The sequence below is a fragment of the Bombus bifarius genome, unplaced genomic scaffold (assembly GCF_011952205.1).
Source record: "Bombus bifarius isolate JDL3187 unplaced genomic scaffold, Bbif_JDL3187 scf7180000008193, whole genome shotgun sequence".
Lineage (NCBI taxonomy): Eukaryota > Metazoa > Arthropoda > Insecta > Hymenoptera > Apidae > Bombus > Bombus bifarius.
Window position 1 is genome coordinate 1469579 of NW_022884501.1, and position 27346 is coordinate 1496924.

The 27346-nt window shown below is 41.5% G+C and overlaps 1 protein-coding gene across 9 annotated transcripts in view; it reads right to left on the reverse strand.

Annotated features, from left to right (window-relative positions):
* Positions 1 to 27346, reverse strand: part of LOC117209730 (gamma-aminobutyric acid receptor subunit beta) — an 86471-nt gene that overhangs the window by 15434 nt on the left and 43691 nt on the right. For 5 of the 9 annotated variants that reach the window (XM_033452073.1, XM_033452067.1, XM_033452064.1 and 2 more), the window contains exons 2-5: positions 20290 to 20387; positions 14252 to 14319; positions 1840 to 2066; positions 180 to 262 (exon numbers count right to left, since the gene is read on the reverse strand). In XM_033452073.1, the coding sequence (XP_033307964.1) occupies positions 180 to 262; positions 1840 to 2066; positions 14252 to 14319; positions 20290 to 20387 (476 nt within the window). Of the gene's footprint in view, positions 1 to 179; positions 263 to 1839; positions 2067 to 10329; positions 10398 to 14251; positions 14320 to 20289; positions 20388 to 27346 lie in introns of all 9 variants that reach the window. The other 4 variants (XM_033452070.1, XM_033452068.1, XM_033452066.1 and 1 more) reach the window with 1 other exon arrangement.

Genomic DNA, 27346 nt, shown 5'->3' on the forward strand with positions numbered 1-27346 from the left:
GCCGTTCGCAAGATCGACACTGTTAATGCTCCGATGATAAATTCGAATCGTATGTTTCCATGTAACGTATGTAGCGTGTCTGTGTGACAGTGGACAGAGGCGAGGGTGTCGAACTTTTCTGAGATCGTCACTTCGGTTCAGTTATGTATGCATTTATACACGCGCACGTGCGTACTTACAGCTCTCGATCTCGATATGGCAGAGTTGCCGGTCCATCGGAAAGTATTGCAGATTCATTGGACACGATGCCGTGATCGTTAAACTGTAACAAACGCAAACATTACTTTCAATCTATGGAACGTGATAAACGAAAATTACGATCAAACGTTTGCTCGACATTAAAAATTCATACATCGATATCGTTGCTAGAGGACCAACTTCAAAGAAGCTAGAAGAAATTTGTACAAATCTCTCGTACTATTGCCAATTTCAAGCAACGGTTATCGTTATAATATTCGTTCAACCATAGAGAATCTATGCCCAAATATACACATCGATATCCATTCCGATCAATTTCTCCTGGTGTTTTTCGCTTTTCCGCCTACGTTCAGTCGGCCTTGTGTTTCTAGATCCGGAAGGCAATGTAATATAAAGCAACGAAAGGGTGCGCACGGGAAAGTTAGGTATGCATGGATCGCGTGAATATAGCAGCGCCGTTAATACCAGAACACTTGACGTTGTTTTAGAGGGGAATGGATATGGGGGATAATACGACGTAGTGTCGAAGGAAGAAGGGGATGGAAACGATGACGACCGATCCTCGGAAGAAAATTTGTCGTCGTTGGTACGACTGCTTTCTCCAATGTTTAGACGGTTCTTGAATGGAACGGGATATCGAAACGGGGTTAAAATCGCGTCTGAACGTGGCAGTTTTATCGCGGGCTCCTCCTCACGCTAGAAAATATATTCCATTACTCGAAAAGTCTTCTTCGTTTAGGGGTTCGCCGACTTTTGCCGACGTCGTGCTACGAAATACTGCTGCGTCTTGTGTTCAGAGAGATTGCAGGATACTTTGTCGAGGATACTTTTCAACGATTTTAATTACAAATTAAAGCTGGTATTAACATCGAAATCGTCTTTTTATCAGACTTGATCCTCTGCACACTGAGAATTTTACACGCGATATAGCAATTTGAACATACTTTTGGAGTGAAGTTTTTCAGACTAAAAATTTCGTTTTGAGAAAGGCAAAGTTGCAGGTGAACTCTCTTCCAATTTTTGTTTATATGTCAAAACAAATTTTCACGTCGTTAATCCTTTTAGGACAGAATTCTTTTGCAGCCTGTGGAAAAAATTGCATTCTCTTAATTGATTCTCTTAGAAGCCAAATCGATCCACTTCTTGTTAATTAATTAATTTCGTTACAAAAGCACGCGATTAATATTCAATTCTCAAGAAACAAATAATTTCCTACCTTCGTTACAAACAGGTGACACGAATAATTCTAAGATACATTTAAGCAACAGCGTTTGTAAAATCATTGTATTCTTTTATTTCTGATTTTATGGAGTCGGTCGATGTGGCTTCAATTATTAATAGCAGAATCAGGTCTTTTCAAAGAAAAAATGAAGAAGACATAACAACCTAAAACTTGTGATTAGTTTTGTCGAAAATAAATACATCTATCGTTTATTTAACCGATAGCTTATTAAGATACAATGTACAATTAATCGTGAACGGATTAACGTTTCACTACAGACACCAAATAATTGCAAAGGATAAAATATTTATCCTTGCTTCTTTTCTATAACTTCTAATAGTATAATAGTTCTAATAGTAACTTATAGATGAGAATATTCTTATTTTCTAATTAGAAATGAAATAATCGTTGTCACTCACCGTATACTACGTGTAATGCTTCCCGAATGATGAATACGAATGAACTCGTTGCTGGTGGTAGCGATGTGAAAGTACGACTGCTTCTCGTTGACGAAGAACGTGTCGGGTACCCAAATGTTCTTGATGAACTCCGAGCCGACGCTGAGCGTCTCGACGCCCGCTCGTTTCTTGAACGCCAGCCGCGGGTCCGTCCAGAATTGCCGGAAGTAAAAATCCAGCGTGAAGTCCTGGCATGAGACACACATACACACGCGAGTGCTTTCATTAGAGTCGTAAATAATCGTGGTGCGATACGACACGCGAGAACGAGCGTGGAAGAACGTAAAAGTAAGTAATTCCGTGGTCGAATTTCGGATCGTAAAACGCCGCGAGAATCGTATTTTCGATCGACACGATCGTCTGGGAACTACAATGGACGCCAAAGAATCGGGTCCGAACAATGCAACGTGACACGTTCGTACAGACTAACAGCATTTACGCGACAATGCCTTCGTTAAAAATAACATAGTTTCGCCGGATACGTGAGGAAGAGAGCGAATGCAAACCGATATCGCGACGGGATAACGCGGAGCCTTCTATCTGACGCGTCTCTCATCCCACTTTATACGAATAAATAGATTTGCATCGATTAAATTCTCTGATTTATTTGATACGTTGCACGTTCGAAACATGCGGTTTATCTGTCGACGAATACGAGAACCCTGTTCGTATTGTCATTAAAACGCATCTACGCGAATATCTATGAACGTATCGCGAAAAGAAATATTCGTCATTCTATTTGACGAGAGAACGCGATTATCTTACACGTTATTCCTCGTTTTTCTCGCGTGTATCGTATTCTCTTTGTTTGTTTGCGAGGCGGGGCAGTTTGTGACGGAAGGAAGATTCAGCGTCTTTCCACGGGGATGGAGACATCGCGAGAAAGACAAACGGAAAGTAAGAGAGATACGGTTGTACGCGAAATTGACGGAGGGTTCAAACGGTTAGGGGAAACAGCGAGACGTAACACGGAGAAACGAAAACGTGAAGCGGCGCGATCGTAGGAGACAGGGGTTCGAGCGATCGATCGATGGGAGAGGAAACGCAGAACTGAGATCGGGAACGTCGACAGGTAGCTGGAAACTCTCGTCGATTGTTGCTGACGACTTCTCTGTACCGGGTACCACGTGTCGTGGTTATCGTAACGCGCTAAATCGCCTACTTGAACACTCGCGTAACCTTATCGAGACTCTCCTTCAGTGTTTTGTTCTGATCTCAGGTTGCTAGCTAAGGCAAGCCAAGACACCAGTCTTTCGTGAAACTTGTCGCAAGTTGTCCCACGAAAATTTTTAATGTCATACGTTTTAAGTTTGCAATCGAGATTAAATTATTTTTATTTTCTCTCTATCACGAAGCTATAGTTTCGTATTCGATAGTTGATGTTATATTTGTCGATGGTATTAACCAACGTATATTTATGTACAACTTCTGCACAAATGCATCGAATCCAGAGAGCGGTTAAAACATCGCATAAAATTGAACGATTTTCACTCGCAACAAATGATTTCACGGCTTGGTTATTCGAGTTCAAGTGAACGGAAGATCGTGAAACGCTCAATCAAAAATTTTACGCATGACGAAGAAATCGGGACGCGATTGAATGGGCGCGATTTTATGTGAAGCGGTTCGCAGAGTGAATAGATTTAATATTTAAAGGTACGGCCGTTTTAATAGACGGCCGTCGAACGTAAATACCGTAATTTAAGGGCACCAGGAATAGATTCTCACGGAAAGGAGTTACGCGTCTTGAAATATTCAAGGTTCTTCCGTTAAACTTTGATTACTTGGTTCGATTCATCGGGCGAAAAGAAGAGAAAAAAAGAAGTGATTTCGCGCGAGTCCATCGTGAATTCATCAAACGTTGTAGCGTGCTATTCCTCGTATATTTCCACTTACGAGGCGAGTAATTTGTTCCAAGAAGAAAGTTTAAGTGCGAATAGTTGGAGCGTAATCAACCGATTCCGATGGCTAGATTTATTATTCGAGATCAAAGTTTCTCGATTAGTCTATTATTATTGAGATGTAATTACAAGGGAACACATTTAAACACGGTTAAAGTTTCACCATTTAACGAAGACGCTATTAAAAGTTCACTTATTAAAGACAAGTAAGGCGTATATCGATCGTGCTATAAATCACATTTGCATCCCGTTTAGTAAGTTAAAAGTCTTCCAGTGATTTTAGAATTTTGAAGGAATAAAGATTGTTGAAAATCAAATATTCCGAGATTCTTAAAACACAAGAAACGCGAATCTGCTGAAACAAAAAGCTTCTGTTTTTAATTTTAACGATTTAAATACAATGGCGGACAAAAGGGAAGTTTAACATTAGTGCACTATGAATTTTAATAAACCTTATGCTAAACGTCTTTCACCACATATTATATTTATTCGTTGCTCTCATTAATACGAACTCATTTTGTATACACGCACAAATTACGGTGCCTTTTTATATTTCTTATTTTGTAAACTTTCTTTTGTCCGCCACTGTATAGCAGGTCTTTTTTAATAATTTGAGATCTTTGAGCGTGAACAGTCAATTACTGGTTACATGTCGTACTCTGTTCCTGAAATTTCGACACTTATTTCGAAGTTTCGACGATAAGATAATTCTATAGAAATGGAAATTATACAGGTTGAAGCCGAGCTGTATCGCTCGGTATACGGTTCACTCGCATCCGATCTCTGTCGACGTGGTCGATCTCAGTTGGGGAGTTCCACGACGCGAGGGTAATTCGTGTGTACACGCGAAAGCGGTAAGGTGCATGGACCGTGTATATGGTGATTATATGTATTCCATATATAGACTATTATTACTTGGGCAACACTACTAGTACGTGCAAGCATGCTACGAAACGCTATCGAAGCAACATGCATTGCCTATTCCGTACTTGCGAAGAGAGAATCTTAAGTCTAATTATAAATACTTATGTCTAATCGAACTTCGAACTTGATAACAGTAGCAACGATATGCAGCAGGATCTGAAAGTTGTTGGAACTTTAGTGTGAAATTTGATTAATTCTATCATTTTGTTTCAACACTCGGTCCAATATAACGATCATCTTCGAAATATGATATATCCTTGAGATCGATTAGATTCTTACTCGTAACGGATACAACGAAATTCTGATCAACTTCTGGATCAGTATATCAATACTTATGTTGAATTATTTTCGTGTCGAAAATTTTCCTTCGTTAAATCGTCAGTTGCCGAAGCGCACCAAAAATGCCGTACACAATTGAGCGTGGAATGAAACATCTTTCACGTGCGTTTGCGCCATACACTTTGCACGTGAGATCATAATCGCATGTTGCATAAACACGGTGTTCCGATTATGTAGTCCAGTTTGTTCGAGGCGATGTTTCCGTTATTTCGCTCGACGCGTTTATACGCGTGCAATGCACGCGTGTAGACACCATTCTACTTTATTTCGTAATTGGTTCGTTTGTGAGGATGTGAAAACGACTTTTATGCGTGCACGAAAAAATTGTCGGGAAAGTTTTGATTTAGGATACGAGTTCAGTGACAGAGGAAGAGGAAAAAAATTGCGGGATCGTGCAACCGATAAAATAACAATTGTCGCCATAAATTCGTAGGTTCGCGTTCTCTTGTCCCGTTGTACACTTTATCGAGAAGTTTACGACTATTACAAACGTTGCACTGAAATTTTCGCAACCGTTATAGGTGTGAAATTTTGTTGGAAGAGAGGAGAGAATGAGAAAGAGAGAGATAGAGGATAGATAGATAGGTAGATAGGCAGATAGGTAGATAGATAGAAAGATAGAGAGATATATAGATAGATAGATAGATAGAGGAAGAGAGAGGAAGAGAGAGAGAGAGAGAGAGAGAGAAATTCAGGAAACTTTAGGAACGAACTTGGACATTTTACAGCTCCAATAACGGCTGACGTTCACTCTAGCTATGTTGGAAAGATTTCAACCCGAGGCGACGCTTACCGCCGTCATCGACGCTGTATACGTTGCCGCGATATTTTTGTGACGTTTTCAAGCGCGGAAAGTTTTATGCCGGATAAATGTGCGGATTTATGCTATTGCGATGCTTGGATACCGCTTCAAGGATGGAGTTGGGAGACGAAAATAATAAAAATGGAATAAATAGAGAAGTCCATTCCACCGTACTGTTTCGTTTGATGTTAGTCGAACGACCCTGTCTATCGAGCATGGAAGCTTTACTTTTTCCTACTTATTTACTTACTTACCAAGTCAACGAACTAAATCACCTTTTTCACTTTCTAAACTAATACTATGCACGCATACAATATAAAATTAAAACTTAGTACATAGTCATCGTCATCATTTATAACGTATTAAATATAAATCGTAACTTTCCAAACGATAGAACAACGTATCGATATTAGATTATCTTACGGAACAGCGAACCGTGATGTAAATACGAGAAAATTTTCAATGAACAATATGTATGCAATGTTTAACATGTAAACAACTTTTTGCAATTGTATACACGAGGTTTTTCTCATTTCCGTGGAAATTGGCTCCTTGAAGTGGTGCTCGATGGCAACAACGTATTCTACGTTTCGATATCTGACATCGTCTACTTTTCAACGAGTCTTCAGTTTCAGATGATATTGCGTCTTTCGCGATTGAACGCGCGCAAAGTTGCTGGTTGTTATATTAATTGGGTATTGTCTACCTAGTGGTCATAAGTAGTTTCTGATGCGAACGCGAATCCGTGAATGCAAGTTTAATTAAAGTGGGCTCGAAAGTAACTCCGTTGTAATGTGGTGTTGATGTCACTTCGGGCGGAAGTTGTCATGGCAGCGAGCTTTGCTTCGTTTGGCGTTCCTCCAGGCGCAGTGCAGTCGTGTCGTGATGCGCACTGGACGTCTAATTTGTCGTATTATGCATTTTGACGCTCGTTACCCATCGATTTTACGAATCTTCGAACCGTTTAACTGTTCCTCCTAAAGTTATCGAACGACGTGTGCGGGAAATGTATCTTCCGCGTATTCTTCAAGACCTCGTTGATCCTGTCCGACCGCGATACGTCTACAAGAAATATTTCCTTCTCGACTGGCACAGTGGTATATAATTCGGAATCACGTTCTTCGAGTAGCATCGTAACGATGCAAAGAACGTCGGTCGCGCTTTGTCGAGTGTTTCTAAGGACACTTCGCAACTTTTCCTTGGCAAGAGAAGAGAGTTCGCGGGCAGGCAAGTAGCGCAGGTAAGCGTTTGCCTACGAACATCGAGATAGAAAAGAAGGACAAGAACGAGGAGTACGAAACAACTAGCGGCTATGTAACGATGCTGTTACATACATAGAAAGAAGCAGTTTCAAAAGCAGAAGCTTGCAAGCGAATCGAAATTGAAGAAAAAAGAAAAGAGACGAAGAAAAGAACGGAAAAAAGAAGAGAACGAAGGAAAAACGCAACAGCAGAGTGTGTGCGACGAATGATGGAAGGCAAGAGAGGCTCGTACGAGAACACTGGTTGGCTCAACGTGTATTTCACATTGTGCTTTCTGCGCCTCGACGAGTGGCCAGTCTGTGTGTACGCGTGCACATAATCTCGATGCGATACACCTGCGTGGATATTAACATGTGCACGTGTATGATTGTACAAGCGCACGCACACACATACTTGAATATTAATAATAATTAGAATGTGTACGGCATCATAGTGATTCATAGCTACCAGAAGCGTACTGCACACACTGACAATGATACAGCTCAATATAGGTGTCGTATTATATCCATAATATAATATAAATATATATATGTGAAATATATATATATGTATAGATATCTATAGACACATTATTTCGTATAGTCTCGATTCGTAGTCGCAACGTTGCACAAGCTATATACTCTTTTCTTATTTTTTTTTTTTTGATATTCTATGCGTTCGTCGGCTGGCCAGAAGGAAGCAGGAATTCAGGAACATGGTGTTTCTCGTTCGATTGTTTCACGGACTCTCTCTTTTGCCACTATTTCCGCTCCTCTTTGCGTGTCTCCGTCGTGGTACCCGAGACGTCCGTCTGACAAACGCTATGTCCAGAATCTACGAGAGTAAAGGGCGAGGAAAGAAGGAGCCTTCGTGCAGCATCGTTCGGCGCGAAATTTCTCACTGATGCGCCTACAACGGGTGAGAAATGTAAAGGAGGGAAAATTGATAGGAAAATTGGCTACTTTGGTAGTTCTTCGACGAGTTTCCGAAGAGGGGATAAGTTTCCGATTAGACGATCACCGACGATGGACTGCACTCCTTGCTTAAATTGGTACGAAGGAAGACTCGAGAACGGAAGAACCGACGGATAAGGGGAAAGAGGGTCGGGCAAAGAGGAATATACAGTGAAGGCTCGCCAACGGGTATAAAAATCGCGAGTCACGTCCCAGGTGACAGTGTCGACTTGATTTGGTTTCCGCACAGGGCTCAACACCTGGGGTCCAGTCTCGTACATTCAGCTCCAAACTCGCATTCTGGATCACGATCGAGCGTCGATGATCTCTTTTTGATGATTTATGAGTTCGTTGGACAAACCGGGAGATTATATGGTCCGCAACTTGCAAAACTTTGTTCTTCGCTTTTCCGTAGTATTTGTCATTTGTCCATAAGTCACGACTAAACAAAACTGCCAAAAAATATAATCCACAAATTGAAGCTTCGATATCGATCGATAAAGATGGAAAAAAGTATGGAGCCTGAAACTGTGGCGGACGCAAATGGATCCAGTTTCGTGCCAGTTTGAAACTGATTGCAGACACCGGAACAGATACCTTTTGAATACTACAGGAGTATACGCAATACACAATACGTTATATGATTACGCTATGTACGTATCTTAAATATTGAGAAAGAAAATATATATATAGATATATATACCATACGTAACGCTGTATACACGCTTATATACGTATACATCTAGAAATTGCAAAAATACGTGTAAGTCTACGCGTATATATGCGTGCCTCAACGTATGTGCGGCCTGCAGCGCTCGAATCGCGATTCGTTCGCTTTTCAACCTCGCTCAGAGCAATCGTACTTAAACTCTCGGCTTAGAGACGAGGAAAAATTCGCGAAAATTTTGATAACGTCGCGGATGTTTATTGGACGCGACGTTTTTTGCCACTCGAACGGATAACCTGCAGTATATCGTTCGTTTGCTTTTACCCTTCGATTCGTAAATCCTTTCTAAGCGATAAAACGAATTGGTAGAAAACGATATTGCGCGAGAGAACCGTAAAAAGCGTTAGAGCAGATTGGCGTGTATAGTGGAACGTATTTTTCTGACTTTTTTGTCCGAGGGTGCTATATGTTTCCCATTGTTCGCGGCTGGTTTTCGTTGCTGATCGAGCTCTCGTCGCTGATTCGAGCACTGCGGGTAGGGCCATGCAACAAGAACATCGCAAATCGAATTAAACGAGTCAACCATAAACCATAAACGAAGTAGACAAGAATATATCTTGCGAAGACTGTGGAACGTAGCAAGGTTCCCTTGTAACAGTTCAGCCAACCAAACAGCTGTGACGAGCTATAAAAACGTAGGTTAGTAGGCCATCCGTGTAGGGTGTGTGAGTGTGTGTACGTATGTTTTTATACGTATGTATGTATGGTATGTATCTCTCCTTTTCTCTATGTGTGTCTCTGTTTCGTGTGAGTGGTAGACAGTATATGCATCTGTATGCAAATGTGTACGTGTACGTGCCAATATGCCCCTTGCTGCCAACATAAATATCGCGAGCCGCGATGTCTATGTGTCTCTTGGTGCACGTTTCTCCAGTCACCCGTCGAGAATTCCTCGAGATTTCGATGCGTGTATGAAATACTTCGGTTTACGCTTCTGTGTACGCGAACAGAGACGTATAGATACACGTGTATATGCGCCGCGACCGATCTCATTCTATACGACGAACTTTACGCGACATCGGTCCCAATCGGTGAACACTTAGATTTCGCGACCGGATTCGAACAATGCTAACGAACGATGAATATTCACGGACGAATATTTATTAATCCGTCTCGCGTTGTCCCGTGTTGTTCTTTCGTTGAATTTCACGTGGAACGCGAGCGTATTGATATTTGCGCGAGAACGTTTGTACACACGTACACACACGCGGATCGGATAATCGTGAAACAAACAATCGGAAACAAGCGGCATAGTTGGATGAACGACGCGCTCGAAAAGCCGGTTCGTTCGGACGACGCGTTTGGTATCGCGTGGTTCGATACGATCGATCGACCCCGATTGATCGTTTGCGTGGACGAACGATCGATGGATCGTATCGTATGTGCGACGATTCAATTCGCCGCGATCGCTCTCACGGTGAATAGTCGAGTTTTCCATGAACAGTGTGAAAGAAAAGGGGGTACACGCGTCGGTACACGCACGAACGAAGAGGAAGGGTCAGAAAGAAATGAACGAACGGTTGTCGATGTGAGTTCTGTATGAGTTTGAGAATGCAAACTGTACCATCAACACTTCGGACACGGAGCTGATGCTGAGGACATACATGGTGACGCCAACCTCCACTGGTGGACCTGCAATCAACAAAACCATCCGGCCTTGGTCGCTCTGATTATCCGCTAGTTTCTAAGTTACCGTACATGTGACAGGTACATTGTACGTAGATAACGGTTAAGTTCGTGTGTTACCCCTGATTCACGGAAGATGAAAAAAGCGAATAGAACAGATTCGTTTGATGCTCAAAGTAGAGACATTCCCTTTAGAACAGAATAGAATAATCGTTGAATATTATTTACAAAGATTCGAACGATATTTGACTATAGATACGATAATATTAAATGCTCTAGGACAAACGTTAGCGCGAAAAAATCGCGAATTAGGGGTACAATGCAAGCGTACAAGTCGAAGAGAGCTCGCACCCTGCACGGAACCAAATCAACAGCACTCGTCGGCCACGTTGTTTTCCAAGCTAGAAGAATTATTCACACACACTTGACTCGTTATATATATATAATCCTTATTATATATATATATACACACCCATCACAGTCACGTGTTTAAGCAAGGTGACTTTACCCTTGCTCGACTATCGTCTTTTGTTTCTTTCATTTCCTTTTATACTCTTTTGTCACTTCTCTTTTCTTTTTTTGTTTTTGTTTTATTCTCGTTACTCTTTCCTTTTATACATTTTCCGTTTCTTGTTTTGCGGTGTTGTTAACCGAGTCACTCTAATTATATCGCGCCAGCTATACGCGTGTCTCTACTTCGTATATCTTGAACGTATCCGGTACTGTTTTTATCTCCGGTTGTTTTCTTTCTTTCTCTTTTTGTCTCCATCGTTTTAATCCTGTCGTTTACCTGTCCATCCCCCCGAGCGATATGTCGATTCCTTCTCATTATAGACCTTCAAAGTTCGTTATTTAACTGTTTTCCAGTTATAACTCTATCGTTCGTCTCTTTCCTTTCGCTTCCTGTCTCTTTTACTCGTCTTTCACCCTCGAGTTAAGAAACGAACGATACTCGTAAACATTCGCTGTCATTGTCACTGCGATCGTTGATCCCGGACGAATCTTAGTCGCGTGTAATTGTAATAGCTATATATTATCTCTTTGCATCTCTTTCCTCTTATTCTTTTTGTCTTTTCTCTTAACTTATTTTTTGCTTTGACAAATCAGCTATCGGACGGACGTGTGGACGTCGTTCGAGACGTGGAAAAATCGGGGTCTTTCGTGTTTGAGAACGAACGTGTGATACGTGCGGTGTCAGACACAGGGGGTGAAGGTAGAAAGTGTGATAGTGAACGGTGGTGATGGGCGGGGTTTTCGGGGGGTGGGCGGGCGGGCGGCGGCGGCGGCGGCTGGGGGCAAAAGGGGGCAACAGGGGTTTAATCGGGTGGAATAAAATATAGAATAATAATAATTGTAAGTGGTGGCAGGCGGGCAGCCCATCTTAGCAACCGCGGCATAGCAGCTAGCGTCTAAAAAATGGTCTAAACGGGACGGTTCGTGCGTATGTAATATATTTATATATATATAATATATATATATCCAAAATTGAACAAGATACTATTCTTCTACATAGAGAGGAAACAAAAGTGTTCGTTCGTATTTTTTTTTTGTCATTTCCTTACAAGAGCAGACCACGCTTCAGATAGCTTAAAGGCTAAAAAAGTAACAAGCAGGAGACAGTGAGTAATAACTTGGTCTACACTCGGAAAAACGTAAGATCAGAACGATTCAGGCCGTTTAGAATGTGTATATATGTATGCAAAAAACAGTATAGTATTGATAAATTGGTCACCAGAGATTCGACGAGAAGGAGAAGAGTGAAAAAAAAAGATAGAACGTTCTGTGCCTTCTAGAAACTATGCGTGTAATACAGATACAAACCATCCAACCGGACTACGATTCACGGTCCCAGACTACTAGGTATCACGAGCCGACTTCTATCTACGATTACGAATTCGATCCTTTTATTTTTTTCTGAGTGTAGCCTACTTGGTGATTGCGAGCACTTTCATCGTTTCACACACGCGAAATAGTACTTTGTCCATTTTTGGTTCGGTGTTTCTGTCGTGTTTCTATTCGTGACTTCTTGCCACGAGAGTGTTTCGTGTATTTCGTGTGTCGGCGTGTTCCATGCACGCGCACAATTATTCTAACATTAACACGAGTCGCTACTATGGTAACCAGGCTGACTTAATGCATAGTATCAAGCTGATCACACCTCTTGACCATAAAGAAAGGTTAGGTTCGCCTCGTCATTAACGAAGTTGCGGTGGTAAGCCATGGCCGTAGCTCGAATCGTTTACCTGTACTACTTGATTCTATTTATCGCCTACATTATTCTGCTTGGGTTGTACTTGTTTGCATTAATCGTAAAAATCAGAATATGGCTGGATTGTTTAAACATGAAAAGCTAGTTAAATTTGTATCGTACCTTGTTTACTTTGGTACTGCAATTCGAACCGGACGAACGAGAATGATACTCGATTGTTTGCAAACTGGGGAAAACGCAACAATTCTGCCGTTATGTATTTTAGTTTCTCCGTATGATAAAATCAACACGCGTCTCGGTGTATGGAACAAATGAATTAAAAAAAAAAAAATAGAAAAAATTCGGGAAAGTAAATAACGGTTAAAAAAAAGGACGAACGTAAGCTTAACAACTATCTGCCAGGTTCTGCTTGGCAAACTTAATAAAAAGAATATGCAAGAAAAAATCCTATTTGGAAGCAGAAATATTTATTTCGATAAAAGAAGCGGAAAGTTAATTTTAATTTTTTCGTAGAAATCGATTCACCTATCGTTCTATATATCGTACAAAGGAGAACTTTCGTGCCGATGCAAATTAAACAAAACGACCTCGACGTTTGTAATTAGAATTTCTTAGCGTCGATTGGCGTTTCGGTGCATCGTGTCAAGGAATTGGACATCGAGCCGGTTGGAAGACGCGCTTGAACAGCGATCGTCTGATCGTAATCGTGTTACACGATTGTCGCGGCGGTTCCAGGCGTTCTCACGAAACGTAGAGTAGATCAAAGGAGCACACAGCTCGAGGCGATGCGGTTCTGTGCACGGCAACCGAACTAATTTCATCGACAGAGCGCCAATCGGCCTTCGACACGTACGAACGAGCGAGCGGTTGAGCGAACGAATGGGCGACGGATGGTTCGCCCTATTCGAGACCTCGGGGACTCGACTCCTCCTTTTCTCTCTGCGATAGAACCAGATTAAACCTACGAATTTCCTCTGGTCGGACTGCAATTAATCGATTATCTCTTGCACGTCTCGCAGCTTGATCGATCACGGCTACGACGTTATTGCACGATAGGGCGATTTCCAATCGGAGAACCAATCCGGAAAATTGTATTTAAAACTTCGAAGCGCGGCTCGATCTTCGTCTTTCGATATTCGCAGGAATATTCCGGGCCGTTTCGAATCATCGAGGTATTTCCAGGTTGCACGAACACGTAAAAGAAAGATGTGAGCAGAGAGTATGGTCGAACCTTTTGGTGAACGTTATGCCAGCGACAAGGAAACGAAAGACGGAGAGTTTCAGGGAGAATCTATGCATTCCTGTGCGCGTGCATGCATCCAATGTAAGTGTTTGCGAGTGTGCATTCGTATGTCCGTTGTTTCGTGTTACGTTTCAAAGAGCAATTCCTTTTATTCTGTGGCGGTGTGTTCGTATTCATATACGTGGCTGTTTATTCGTTTCGTGTATCTGTGCATCGTGTGTCGGTATATGTACATGAAAGATCGTGGCTGTAACGATTGACGGCAATCGTCGTTTCAAATACACGGGCACTAAAAAGAGAAGTGGTTGCTCGGGCAAATGGGGTGGGGGATGTTTTAATCGAACGATCGAAATGATTAGTAATCGATTTTCAGCGTTAATGACTGAGTAAGACCTAGAGGTATAGTACCATTTTCACTTCGGATAGCGAGCTGATACTCAAGACGTACATGGTGACGCCCACCTCGACAGGAGGACCTGAAATCGAAGGTTAGTCAGACTGAGTCGGCCGTTTCCGGCCGCGGACAAGTTACACGATGGGGTGACTATGGCTTTTTTTTTTGTTCACTGATCGTTAAGTTATTATTCTTATCATTCTCGTTACAGTATCTAAATACGTATGTATGTATGGTATACTTTTTTTTGGCTTTTTCTTTTTTTTTTTCGTTTCATTTCGTGAATAATTTTTTTTACTGTGAGTGTGGAATGTCATGGGTATTGAGTGGTATCGCTACGTCGGATGGATCGCTGAAAGTGGTAATTACTCTCGATTAGAGGACCACCAGGATCATCGTTTCTCGATACGTGTGCTTGGTTATCTCTTTAGAGCTTCGTTGATACTCTGGACGCGATGCTGAAACGTTGATCGAATTTCCATGTCTTTTATGGCCGGAATAGTAGCTTTCAAAGAGAAAGAACCTATTGATTGAACGGCTCGATTGTTAGCCCTGTCCTCTTACAAACATAAGATCTAACCGATTCTTTCTCTTTTTACGCCTAAAAATTGCCCCAGCTAAAACTTTCCGGAAACATCAAATATTCTTTCTACGCGTTTCTCGATATCATTCTCGTTCCACGTTACGGTTTACGGGGTAAACTTCGCGGAGAAATTCGCGAGATTCGATTCAAACTTTGACAGTTTAACGCGGAGGTAATAATTTAATATATACGTATATTTAGTATCCAAATATCGAAATGAACGAAATTGTTCGAGTATTATCGCAGATGTGTAAGTTGAAGTCTGAGCATCGAGTGATTTTACGAAGAGGACGTAAGAATTTCATTAGAATTGTGGAAGACGGTGGTTGTTGGAAAAGTTTGAGGGAACGAAGTGAAAAATAAGAGTCGGGAAGGTTGGCCAAGGGAGAGAAACACGAGGGCAGGCATTTTCGCGATAAAGTTGACTCGTAAACAACGGCTCTGCCAGCGGCATCGTGCGCTGCTTCGATATATCTTCATTTCCATTTCTGGGATGTTTTTAAAACCCTATAGCCAGTGAACGTCCCATATGGGACACATATTTCACAATGACGGGTCGGCGTACACGTTGCAAAACGCAACGAACGTACGTGGTATCAGGTTAATTGAAATGCGTTGGTATGGCTTACCCTTCCAAGCCAATCGCCCATGAGAACGTGTTTAAAAAAAGAAAAAAAAAAAAAACAAGAGACAGATGGAAAAAATGCAAACACGACAGACATCGGTGGAAACGAATTTTCAACGAAAAATATCAACCTCGCCGTTCTACACGCTTTGCTTTATTTTATTATCTGGAACCCTTTTACAATTATATTTGAATACGCGACGTTTTCTTCATAGGAAGGATAATTTCTTTGCATTTCTTCAAATAATTTTACTCTAACAACAACAAATGATATCTACCAGGATAGCGTAAAAATTAATTCTTCCATTCTCTGGATAAATTTTTTACTTTAATTTTATTCTAACAAGAAACAAATTTATCTAGCAAATATCAATAAAAGATCTTGTCTTAGCGTAAAAATGTATTTCTTCCTTTTTTACGCGAGTCTCAAGATTTATTTTCGAAATTGTTTTCACTCGACAATGAGATCTAGTTTTCTCTACGTCTTTAAGAGTTTCTCCATTGTCGGTCCTCTTTCAAACAATAGAGAATTTACTTTAGAGTATGATATTGCTATCCTTGACAGTATATATCCTATCGTAGCCTATCTTATTGCCTATCTGTATTCGTTATCGCCCCTAAATCGTCAGTATTCGGTATCAGCCTCTCCACGTCTCAATATCCTGCCCTTATTAAGTCTCTTTGAAACCGAGTATTCCCGTAGCCGATACACAGTTTCGTCGAAGATGCTCGCGTCGCAACATTGTTACAGCTAACAACGAATCTTTACGTCCTCCATCGATCAGTGGTTTAACGAACACCCAAGGGCGCATCGTTGCACCAGAGTCCTTGAACTATATTGAATTACGTAGCCACCCATCGATCGAATTGTTTGCTCGCTAATATACGCGAGCCTCGTAGCGACGTTCGAGAAAGCCAAGCAAGAATGACGAAAAAAGAAAAAGACGCAGACATATATCCACACATCGTGTTTCCTCGTCACGTGCTTTGTCATTTTTACGTAAACTTTGACCGGAATGAAAGAGAATCGTATGCTGGAAATTTAACCGTGCTACGGAGAATATCGAATGAAGACCGGTTACTCGAAAACAGCCACGGGGATGTCTATTTATTCCATGTTGGATGCAAGATATCCCGTTTGCCTGTCCGTAATGTCCGAGAAAAAGCTGTAGCCATTTAAATTTTAAATGTTAAAACCTCGTATTCCATGGACCCAGTAAATCCAGACTGTCTGGAAGGCTCGAGCCGCTTCCATCCAGCCGCGCAGAGATCGACGATTCGGCTCGGCTCGGCCGCGGGAAACCGATACGATTCGAGACGTCCACGGGAAACCGATACGGTTCGAGACGACCACGGGCTTTGGCGAACGCGCTAAAAATAAGGGGGGCTATTGAAAATTCTCTTCGGGATTTATAGGCATTTTTGCCAGAGCAGCGATAAATTCGAAACGCGTGAATGTAATGCATTCTATCGGACGCGAAATATCGAAGCGACCCACGACGAGAAAAAGCGAACGAGACGAGCCTCGAATGAAATTCCGCGATCGGTCTCTTATTTACGACGCGTGTTTGCCATTTGGCTCCGCGCACAGATCAATCTGCGACGTTTGTCGCATTTTTATATTTCTTTCTCTTCTTCCTGTTCCCTTGGGTAATTTACTGGGAATACATTCGTCGAATATTCAACGGGAGAATCGGGGATCTCGAAGGGGGCCTGTGCGCGGTTCTAAAAGTAGCCCAAGAAAATCGATCGTCTCGAGGCAAAACAAGAGAACCGATAGGGAGCTGTTTCACGGAGTAATTCGCGCGGTCGGCACACTTTTCGGAGTCTGCAATTCTCCGGCATTGTCTCCCGCGGGAAAAGAGCAAGAAACCGCAATTGTGGCATACCTCCGTGGGTCACCGTGGCTCGCGGCCAGCGTCAGGAGTCGCTCCTGGAACTGTCCCAGCACAGGATCAGCCCAGGAATGAAAATGAATGCACACGTTCCGAAGCAGTGGCGAATAAATAAAGCGTGTTGCTGTTTACTGTTTTCTCCTGCTCTGGACACGTTCGCGGGTTAAAACGTACCGAAATTTTCCGCCAGAATTCCCTCCGACTATCTCGTTAGTCGCGATTTCGCCGCCAAGACCTTTTTTCTTTCTCGTACGACGACGCGGACCCTAAATTCAATTCTCAGCTTCCAAATACTTTGCGATATTCTCGAAAAATCATGGACGTGATTTGCGTGACTCGCCTCTATTTTATTAGTCTGTTTGACGAGGTATCTGTGAAGTTTTTAAATCCGATTCTCAAGTTTGAAATACCTTACGTTACTATCGAAATATGACAAAAGTAACTCGAATGGACACAGCTATATTTTACTGGCTTGTTTAGCAAACAACGTCTAAACCAACCGAGATAACCGTGAATAATTACTAGAGGCCTTAATTCTACGTGGGAACTAATTGCTTCTCGGTCGAAGCGATTTCGGTTGACCAGCGATTGCCTAACTAACTCGAGTGTTAATTGTTCGGCTGATCCGAATACCGATCGAATCACGATTCTCTTCAATATCTAACAAGAAGTTCTCTTATTTTCGATCTAATCGATCCAAGATCGATCAGCTATTTTTGAGTGACTGTCTCGAACGCTGATTAATGTCTCATTCCGAATTCTAATAGAATGAATCTCAACTTGCCTAATCTAAGATTCGGGTTTAACGAATTATCTATAGAATCGCGCGATAAATCATCTTCGTTTACATATCTATGGAAACTTTTCATATATTTCTCGAGTGTGACACGTGGTGACGGGATTACCACGAGGAGGATCGCGAGACCGAAGCGGAAATTCGAGAACGGACCGCAGCGGTATATAGTGACAGAGAGATGACGGCCGACTGACGGAATGAATGTTGAAATTGTAATCGAAGGTGAAGAACTGTGTGGCGGAACGTGGCTGGAGTAGAGAGATGCCGTTAACGGTAACCCGTGGCAACCCGTGCCGCGTCCCAGCATCGATCCAAGTTTTATCGAAGCGCTCCAGCCCCGCCCTGCCTCTATGGAGCTGGCCGAAAATTCGACTTTATCGCGGGAATTGAAAACGGCGGATTCGGTTTATGGGGCTCGAACGCCACCGATTCCATTCACTTCCAACGTAAACAAATTTCACCTATCGGTTTCTTGGACGCCAGCTGGCATCCCCTGTCTCGGCGATGGGTTTACCAAACCGAGTAACTTTCTTTTAGAACGATTTACATTCACGGCAAGTCGATAGAGACGTATTTTTCTTCGCTTGTTAATCTTTTCGTTACTTAATTAATTTGATCCTGTTCTTTTCGAATTTTCTATCGCAATTTCGCTCTTTTTTTAACAAACGGAAAGACATCTAATGTTTGCGAAGAAGCTTTAACATAAAACTGAAACGATAAAGTTAGTAGCAGTTCGTTCTCATTTTTTCATCTCTTGAAAGATGTTTAAACGATAAGAAACTACGATCGAGTTAAAAATAATCCCGATGTAGCTACCATGAATGTTAGTGTGTAATTTTTAAAGCGAGATTTTCCAACGATAGTCTTCGTACGATCATTTCGATATTTAGAAAGGCGAAAGCATTGTTCACGGATGGAATGAAACTAATCTATAACCGCATGATTAATTCCTGATACTGTTCCTGATAATATTCCATTTTATAATTCTAAATACGTAGCCATAAAAATTCCGTGGAAACGAGATGATTCGATCGAATTCTAATTCACCGATACATAAAATACACCTACGATTCTTTTTGAATAAAATGTATCATTAATCTCTCTGAGAAATATCACGCTTATCAAAAGTAGCTTGCTCGAAATTGTTTATCAACGGGTCAATAAATGACTGACGTAGAGAAAGCGAACCGCGAATGGCGAATTTTTCATCCTTCCGTATTCGTATCTAGCTGAGATTTTTCATCACACGGCCAAAGTACACGCCCACCAGAGGTTTCTCCCCATTGTCCGGAATATTCTTTTCTGTATCGTCCGCGACGAAAGAGTAAACGGCGTCAAAAATATTTCCCCAAGCGTTTCTCTATCCCTTCCGTGTTGTCGTCGTGCTTTTATCCCTTTGTCACGTACCGATCAACGTCTCCGGACGGTGTTCGTTCGTTATCACGGCGTTTTCACGGAGTTGGTTGGTTCGCGCGCGCTCGCGTTTCAATCGTTAAAATCGTGCCTCTCTTATTTCGAGGGCCGATTCTCGATCTTGGTCGATTTTAACTTTATTCCTTCGCCGCTCGTTTTTCCCCTCTCCCTTCGCGACATCTGCGTGTTCGTGTGGTTCGTTATGAAAGCCACGTTTCAGCATCGCTATCTAGCCACTTTCATCGCGAATTTCATTCCATTTGGATCCAAGCACACGTTGCAATCTTCGTTCGATGTTCGCAGCGAACCAAGCGCAAGTTTCGTAATTCGTCGCGTCTTGAAAGCATCGAGCTTCTCGTTCGAACTTTCGAACATTCTTTTTATATAGTAAGAGAGACGCGTAATATATTAATTTTCAATGGCGATACTTTGTTCGCTGCGGAACAAACTCTCGGTACGCCCAGTCCGTGCAACGACTATCAGAAATGCGACGATTAAGCAGGTATATGCGAAAGTAATCGAACATCGTAGGCAAAACCTGATTTCTCTATGGATGGTTGTTAGGTTCGTTAGTCGGGGCAACGATAATTAGTCTGGCGGCAGCGTTAGTCGCGTCGGTTGTCGTTCCAGTGATTGCGGTTTTGCGCACGATATATCGACGCTACCACAGAGAGTGGTCGAATGATCAGACTATCGATAGGCAGGAGAGAAAAAAAAAAGACGTCGTATCCTCTACTCACCTCCGTAGTTCGGCCTTACTCTTTTATCGTAACTGACGGAGAACGAGTCCAATATCGCGGAGATGTTGACGTCATTCAGCATACTGCCACCGCCGGTTCTGCAATATAAAGAGGATAACGATTTTGAGAAAACTTGCGCCACCGGCACACCGGTAAAGTAGTTCTAGAGCGGTATGAAACTGGTGGCACGAGACCAGCGTATACAACACAGGCCGGCGAATACTTTTAATATGACTGACGTGCCGCGAGTTACGATACAGAAGGGGAATGGGTACAAAGTCTGATGTTTAAGCCACGTTGAGGATATTAAAGTTTCATCCGCTATGGTGAAGTTTAAAAAAGAATTTTAGAGCCCTCTGTACGCGTACTTTCCGCGCGTACTGCGTTTTAATTATGAAAGAGCGATGCGACTATAAATTTAGGACAGCAACTTCTTTTTTTCTTTCGTATTTCTTTCTTCCTCGTACACGGTGAAACGAGCGTCCCGAGTAGCTCGAGTTGTTTATTTTTTGTTACCTTCCCCCTGCTCCTACTTTCTTTTCTTTTTTTTTTTTTTGCTCCTTTTCTCTTATAAACGCTCGAATTTTTATGCATCAACGAGCAACTGTTTAGTCCGCCAACCGCATCTGTATATAACGTTAAACAGAATTGTGTGTCAAAGAAACGAGCGTGCGGTGGCTGATTCTCGTGGATCAACCGCGCTTGCCCGGTTAAACGAAAAATATGCTTTTGACGCTTACAAGCGGCTAACGCGTTTAAATGGCCAATGACGCGAAACGGCAAGAGATAATTATATTTCAGAGTCGATGCGCAAAACGGAGTTTGTCAATGAAATATTCTCTCTGCTCTATATTTTGTTCGATCACATGATCCATACGCGTACTCGTACATTGTCCTATTTTTCTTTCCTACTTTTATAATATTGAAAGAAGAAGGTTAAAGGACATTGGTATTCTTAATCCCTTTAAAATTCACGATATCCATTAAATGTTACATTACGCTCTTACATACTAACCTAATTAATACGAGAAAGAAATTCAATTCAATTTTAATTCCGGCGATTAAATTTCTGCCGTACGGTACTTCCATTTTCTTCCAATAATTATTTTCAAAGGCATACAAAAAAGAAAGACAGAAAACAGATACCTCTTTAATATCCAACGCTTAATAGCTTTTTAATATCCGAGGTTTCTCCAATAGCGGGTAATTTATCGTTCCCCTCTTATCTTACGTTTCCCAGAGATTTCCTCCGAGTGGAGAGACATTGTAACGGTTTGTGTAACGTAGTCGTGCACGATGGAACTTATACGTTAGCTTAGACACGTAAAATGCAGAACGTCTGGGTTTGACTTAACGGGTCAGCAGATATGGGCTCGATGAGCCAATCAATCGGTTTCGAATCAACGAATTCCATCGAAGATACTCCGCTTTAACGAAAGAAAAAGGAAAAAAAGAAAAAACAAAAGAAAGGAAAATAAAGGGAAACTTACGCTATTCTTACAAAAAATGTTTTAGTACCGTTGGAGATCGAAATCCGTAATTAGACGTTTGGTTTGATCATTCGATAGAGATCGTTCAACGGCCACTGAAACGATATCGTTTTAGCCGTTTCGCTATGTGGTTGTGATCTTTGCCGAGGTGTGGAAGGTAGCTCGATCGAGATACGCGCTGGAATAAATGACCGTACGCGTGATAAAGTTAACTTACTGATGCGACAATAGTGGGCGGTACCGAGGCTTTGCGCGGGCTTCAATTATCACAGATCAGTTCGGTGGTATCGTGGAAATTCGAGCGACCTTCCTTTCACTGTTAATCGATGCCTTGCTCCCGATTGCAGTTTGCGTAGTTACCGTATTTGTAGATCGAATGCCTCTAGAATTCGACATTCTACGTCTATGTCTATCTTATTAGGTCGTTCGAAAAGCGTCTTTCTTTTACAGACACGTCTTTTACAACGACGCATCTTTATACAAACGTGAAATCTAATCTGTCGAACGTTGCGATCTTTATTTTGATAGAACAAAATGGATCATACGTAATTGGATAAAATAATATAAAATGTGCACCCACTATTTCCTTATAAAACGAAAGAAGCTTTCCGGACGACCCAATATATCGTCTTATATTCTTTTATCTGTTAATCTACTAAGGACCAACGTTGCGTCAACGCGACATTTCAGTTTCAATTCTTGTTCCACTGAAACCATTGTTCTTGACTTTATCGTTATGGGAACGTAGATTATGGATTCTGAATGATAAACTGTTCTTTTTTAGATCATCGAAACTTCTTCTTGTATTATTTATTTCCTCTTGGATCTGTAACTTATGTGTCAGAATTCTGCAAGGTATTTATTATCCTATATATATCTACGTTTTTTAATAATATTTCTCCAATGCAATTTTTACATATTACTCCACCGTTTGATCTTTAACGTTAGAACTATCAGAGTAGTCAAAATCACTGATCGGTAATCTTTCATAGAAATTTTATAGACGTGTCACGGTAGTAACGAGCATTGATTATTATTGAATGAACTTTTGTAAAGTACGTACATGGACAAAGATTTGTTCTCTGATTTGTATTATGTATCCGTCCATGTACTTTTCATATTGTTTTCTTTAATATCAAAATTACAGTTTAATCACGTATAGTTCTAATGTTAGTAGCGAATTAATCTCGCGAATTTTGTATAGTTAGTTTTGATTCGTTTCATCGCATAAGCGATTTTATATATCGATAAGTATCGGTGACATATCGACTGTAAGTGTAGAAAGTTTAAAGGAGCGGCTGAGAATGAAAGTCGAAGGACTCTGATTGATTCGACGATTGCGGGAATTTTGGAAGTTTCGAGAGTTCTGGCGATTCCGGAAGTTTCACGAGGCATTCTAGCGTTTTAGAGATCCTCGATGTCTCTAAGGAACACAGGAGTTCCAACGGTTATAAACGCGTCACTGAGTTCCACTGCTTTTAACAGTTTAGGAAATAGTACTTCGATTACACTTGCGGTTTTCGAGATAGCCAAGTCCTAGGGATTCGAGAAGATTTAGAAGATTTTACATATCTCTGGAATTTCTCGTTCGGAGGTTTCTCGAATTTTACAATTTTTCAACGCTTGACACACGACGAATCTTTGAAATCCCTGGACTTTAGCATATTCGTAAGATCTTTCTATCTTTTGGAAACTACAGAACACCGAAAGTTCATGAACCAGAATTATCGAAATTCTGTGAAATTCTCCGAACTTAATGTTTTCGGTATTTCCAAAATCTCTCGATAGTTCTGAATTCGTCAATGCTTGTAATATCCTCTGAAACCTTTGGGATCAACTTGTCAGGATGGCCAGAGTTATGGTAATCTCTTGAAATCTTTAAAACCCTCGAATTCTCTCAGACTTTCGAACCTGCTAAAACTTCAAAAAAACTCCGTAGGTTCTTTCCAAATTTCTGAATCTCCCTTCCCACATTTTTATCTACATTTCACATTCGTACGCACTATTCACGCTAGGTCCTCTAAAATTATATTTCAACGTTCCATGAAATATTTCCATCGTCATGCAAACTCGTCAACTCCAATAACGTTTCTTTGATCGTACGCGTTGAGTAAATTTCATGAAAATCGTTCCAGGGTATTAGGATGTTCTTTTCATGTTCTGGCTTAGCCCGTGCGTGACAACGCTGACGATCCATCGACGGAATATCCGACTATCGTATAAAAGTGTCCTCGATGCATCATTTCCCCTGACATTCTATATGCGAGATTTTTCGATCAAACAACAGAACGGTAACCATTTTCTACATCATGGCGCGAGAGAGAAAGAGGGAAAAGAGGGGAGAGAGAGAGAGAGAGAGAGAGAGAGAGAGAGAGAGAGAGAGAAATCAGGGTGGAACGCCGCGTGCCGGTTGGCGTTCTACTATTTTTAAAAGAGCTGGCTGACGAGTGCACCGAGCGGAAGTGCCTTTGACCGTACGTATGTACCTAGAGGAAGGGGAGCTGGACGATTTATCGAACAACTCCCAGAAGCCGCTGTGAACTAAATCTTGCGCAACGATATCTACGAAGAACTTACTAGCGGTCTGCGATAATAGGTCAGAGGTTAGGCGTATCGATTAGACGCAGATACCCGCTCTTAGAACAAGGGTGCGAATATCGCCGACGCTGTTACGAACGTGTAGATACACATTCTGCGTCAGAGTGCTGGTAGCCTCTTGTTTCGCTGGATAACACACGGGTAAAGCCTCGATTCATTTATATTAAATTACCGGGAGATGGTATAATTTCGGTACTCTCGTCAGAGCGTTGTTGCGTCCCTACTAATGAACACCTCGCGCGCAGAGAATACAAATACGTGATAATCGTTTGGCGATCGTATCCGGCGAAAGGATCGTGGATTCTCATAATGCACGTATATAATCGTTGTTCATCGTCGCCAGACGTTTAAAAGGATCGAAATTACGCGTAATTTCCTCCCGTTAGTATCGGCATTATAGAGAAAAGAAGGAAAAGAAATGGAAATAAAAAAAAGAAAAGGGAAGAAATATCGCCGGTGGAGAAACAGTACGCTGGAGGCGACGTTAATTGCACAGAAAGTGCCAAAGTGCCGTAAACTTCGAAGCACGGTAAATTCCGGCGGATTAAATGCGCTACGGAGTTCGCGGCGCGGAGTCACGTGTGATTAATTCGCCTGCGCGCCGCCGGGAAGTTTCTCTTTATATAAAACGTGGTCGTGGCACAAGTATTTCACTGATGCGCATGGCGAAGGAGCGGTACGAATTTATTTAAATTTTAGCCGGCGAGTCTTTGACGGATGGTTTTCAGCTTAGGCAGCCTCTTTTTTCCTACGGCGTTCTCGCTTCAGAGGAGACACCGCCTACAGGTCCCTTTAATCAACTTCGACTCGAGCGATCCATAGTCTCTCGTTGTTAGCGGAGACAGGAAAAGGGCAGAGTGTCCTCGGCGGATGACATTTTCGATCGCTTGAAATATTCGGGAAGACCTCCGTCGGGATGAGCGACTGGTCTCATCCGGGGAGACCAAAGCGTGTTCCTTGCCGCGCATGAAACGCGTACAGGCCTGGCAAGCAGCCTTTTGCGAACTCCCTTCAGAAATGTCACTCGGTCGGCCATCTTTTCCTTGCCGCCAACGTCCCTCGCTTTTTTGAACAATTATTCGCGCTCGTTTATCGCGAGCGTCTTAGCGTTTACTTCAGCTGTTTCGCGCGTTCGTGCCATCGATGCATCCTGAATCGTTTGAAGATATTTTTGTCGTATCGTTGAGACGAAGAGTTTCTAAGACCAAAGGTTTGTTATACAAATGACATTATATGGTAAAAAAGAAGTCGAAAATATAGAATAAAAATTTAAAAAATTAAAAAAATAACGTCAATCGAGACAACGATCTACAGTGAGATCCGTTATAACGAGACGCGATAAAGTGCACGCGTACCGAGCGGAAATTCAAAGTGGATTTTCTCGAAAACAAAGCCTCGAACGAAAAATTTTTATTCTATATTTTCGACTTCTTTTTTCGCGTAGAATCACCCCCTTTCCGTTTGCACCACCAGTTACCGATCACCCTGTATAAATAACGCAATGAGTGACGCAAATTTGAAAAAAATACAAATTAATGGTAATTTCTTAAATGTCGTGTGTACCTTCATTTGTAACGAAATTCTATGTTGTAGTAGATCTCAATGATGTCGGAAATGATATAAAGATCCTGTCATTTTTGAGATGTATTGCACCAAGTCGGTGTTATAATTAAACTTTCGCAAGAATTTCAGTGATGTATACGTAGACATTACAATTTCAATAGACACTGTAGGTTTAAAAAGTTATCACGCTTTAAAATATATTCCAAATTACAATTTTGGAAATTTTCTTTACTGCACGATACTAATTTATTAATTTCCAATTTTAAAAACGACGTGTCTGTATCCATTTAATATACTACATACGGCACTTATTCGAGTATTTCGTTCACCGCGTTAATAATTTTTCTTGTAAAAGAAGGAGAAAGAAGTTCAAATAAGAAAGTTACCCGTGTCAATGTCAATCTAGGAGGCGTCGGACCGTGAACGGCGAGGTTAGTCGATGATCTGACATTTTGCAAGGTATGATACTGTCGGCGGGTGTCAGAGCATCTGCGCGTGGATAGCGCCTGTGTACACGTCGTGGGTTCCAAATGCGTCGTAGCCACATAACAGAAATGCCACGGGAAACAGATAGAGAAGTTATAAGAACGAAATCGCTATATGTCTTAGATGAAAGCAGGAGAAGTTATGATCGAATATCATTCGTTTCCGTTTTCGATGAAATGGAGTAACAAAGCTACCAACGAATGTCTTCATATCGCCCATTTTTATCATCTTGGCTCACCTCAAAGCGAGGTCTGAAATCTTATAGAAATAGAAATCAAAATTCATGTGACTTTTGGACACTAGCAGTTAGTCACTTCGTTGTTAGTATCAATAAAATAATAGTGTTTCATAATTATTATTGGTAACAAGCTCGGTAAGAAAACGAGTAAATCGACGAATTAGAAATCGACGTAAGATTGTTAGACTAACTATGAAATGTATTCGTCCACGGTGCCTATTAATACATTGTATTAGTATCGTTACACGATAAGAACTTAAATTTGTTGAGCTCGTGATTTTATAATTCGATCCAACGTAATTAGAATCTGAGAATCATGACGATTCAAATTCAACTAACTCGGACGCGTAGGATCTATCCAAAATCACCAGAATCCAAAGATCGCGATTTAATGAACCTAACAGTATGTTAGCCCGATCCGTGATGAATCTAACCACGTAACGACAGGTAACGAATCCAGAATCATCTCAATCTAGACTAGTATGGTATCAATTGTATATGTTGTATTTAGGATGATCTCAGCTAGATCCGCCATCTCGAGAGTGATTTGAACTCTATCTGTTTGATTTGATTCAATAGCAATTCAATCGAACGCGATCCGATGCGAGATTTTCAAGGGCCGTGGTAATTCTAATCAGGTTCTATGAATTCAGTATGATCCTAGGTGGGTCTGGCAAGTTGA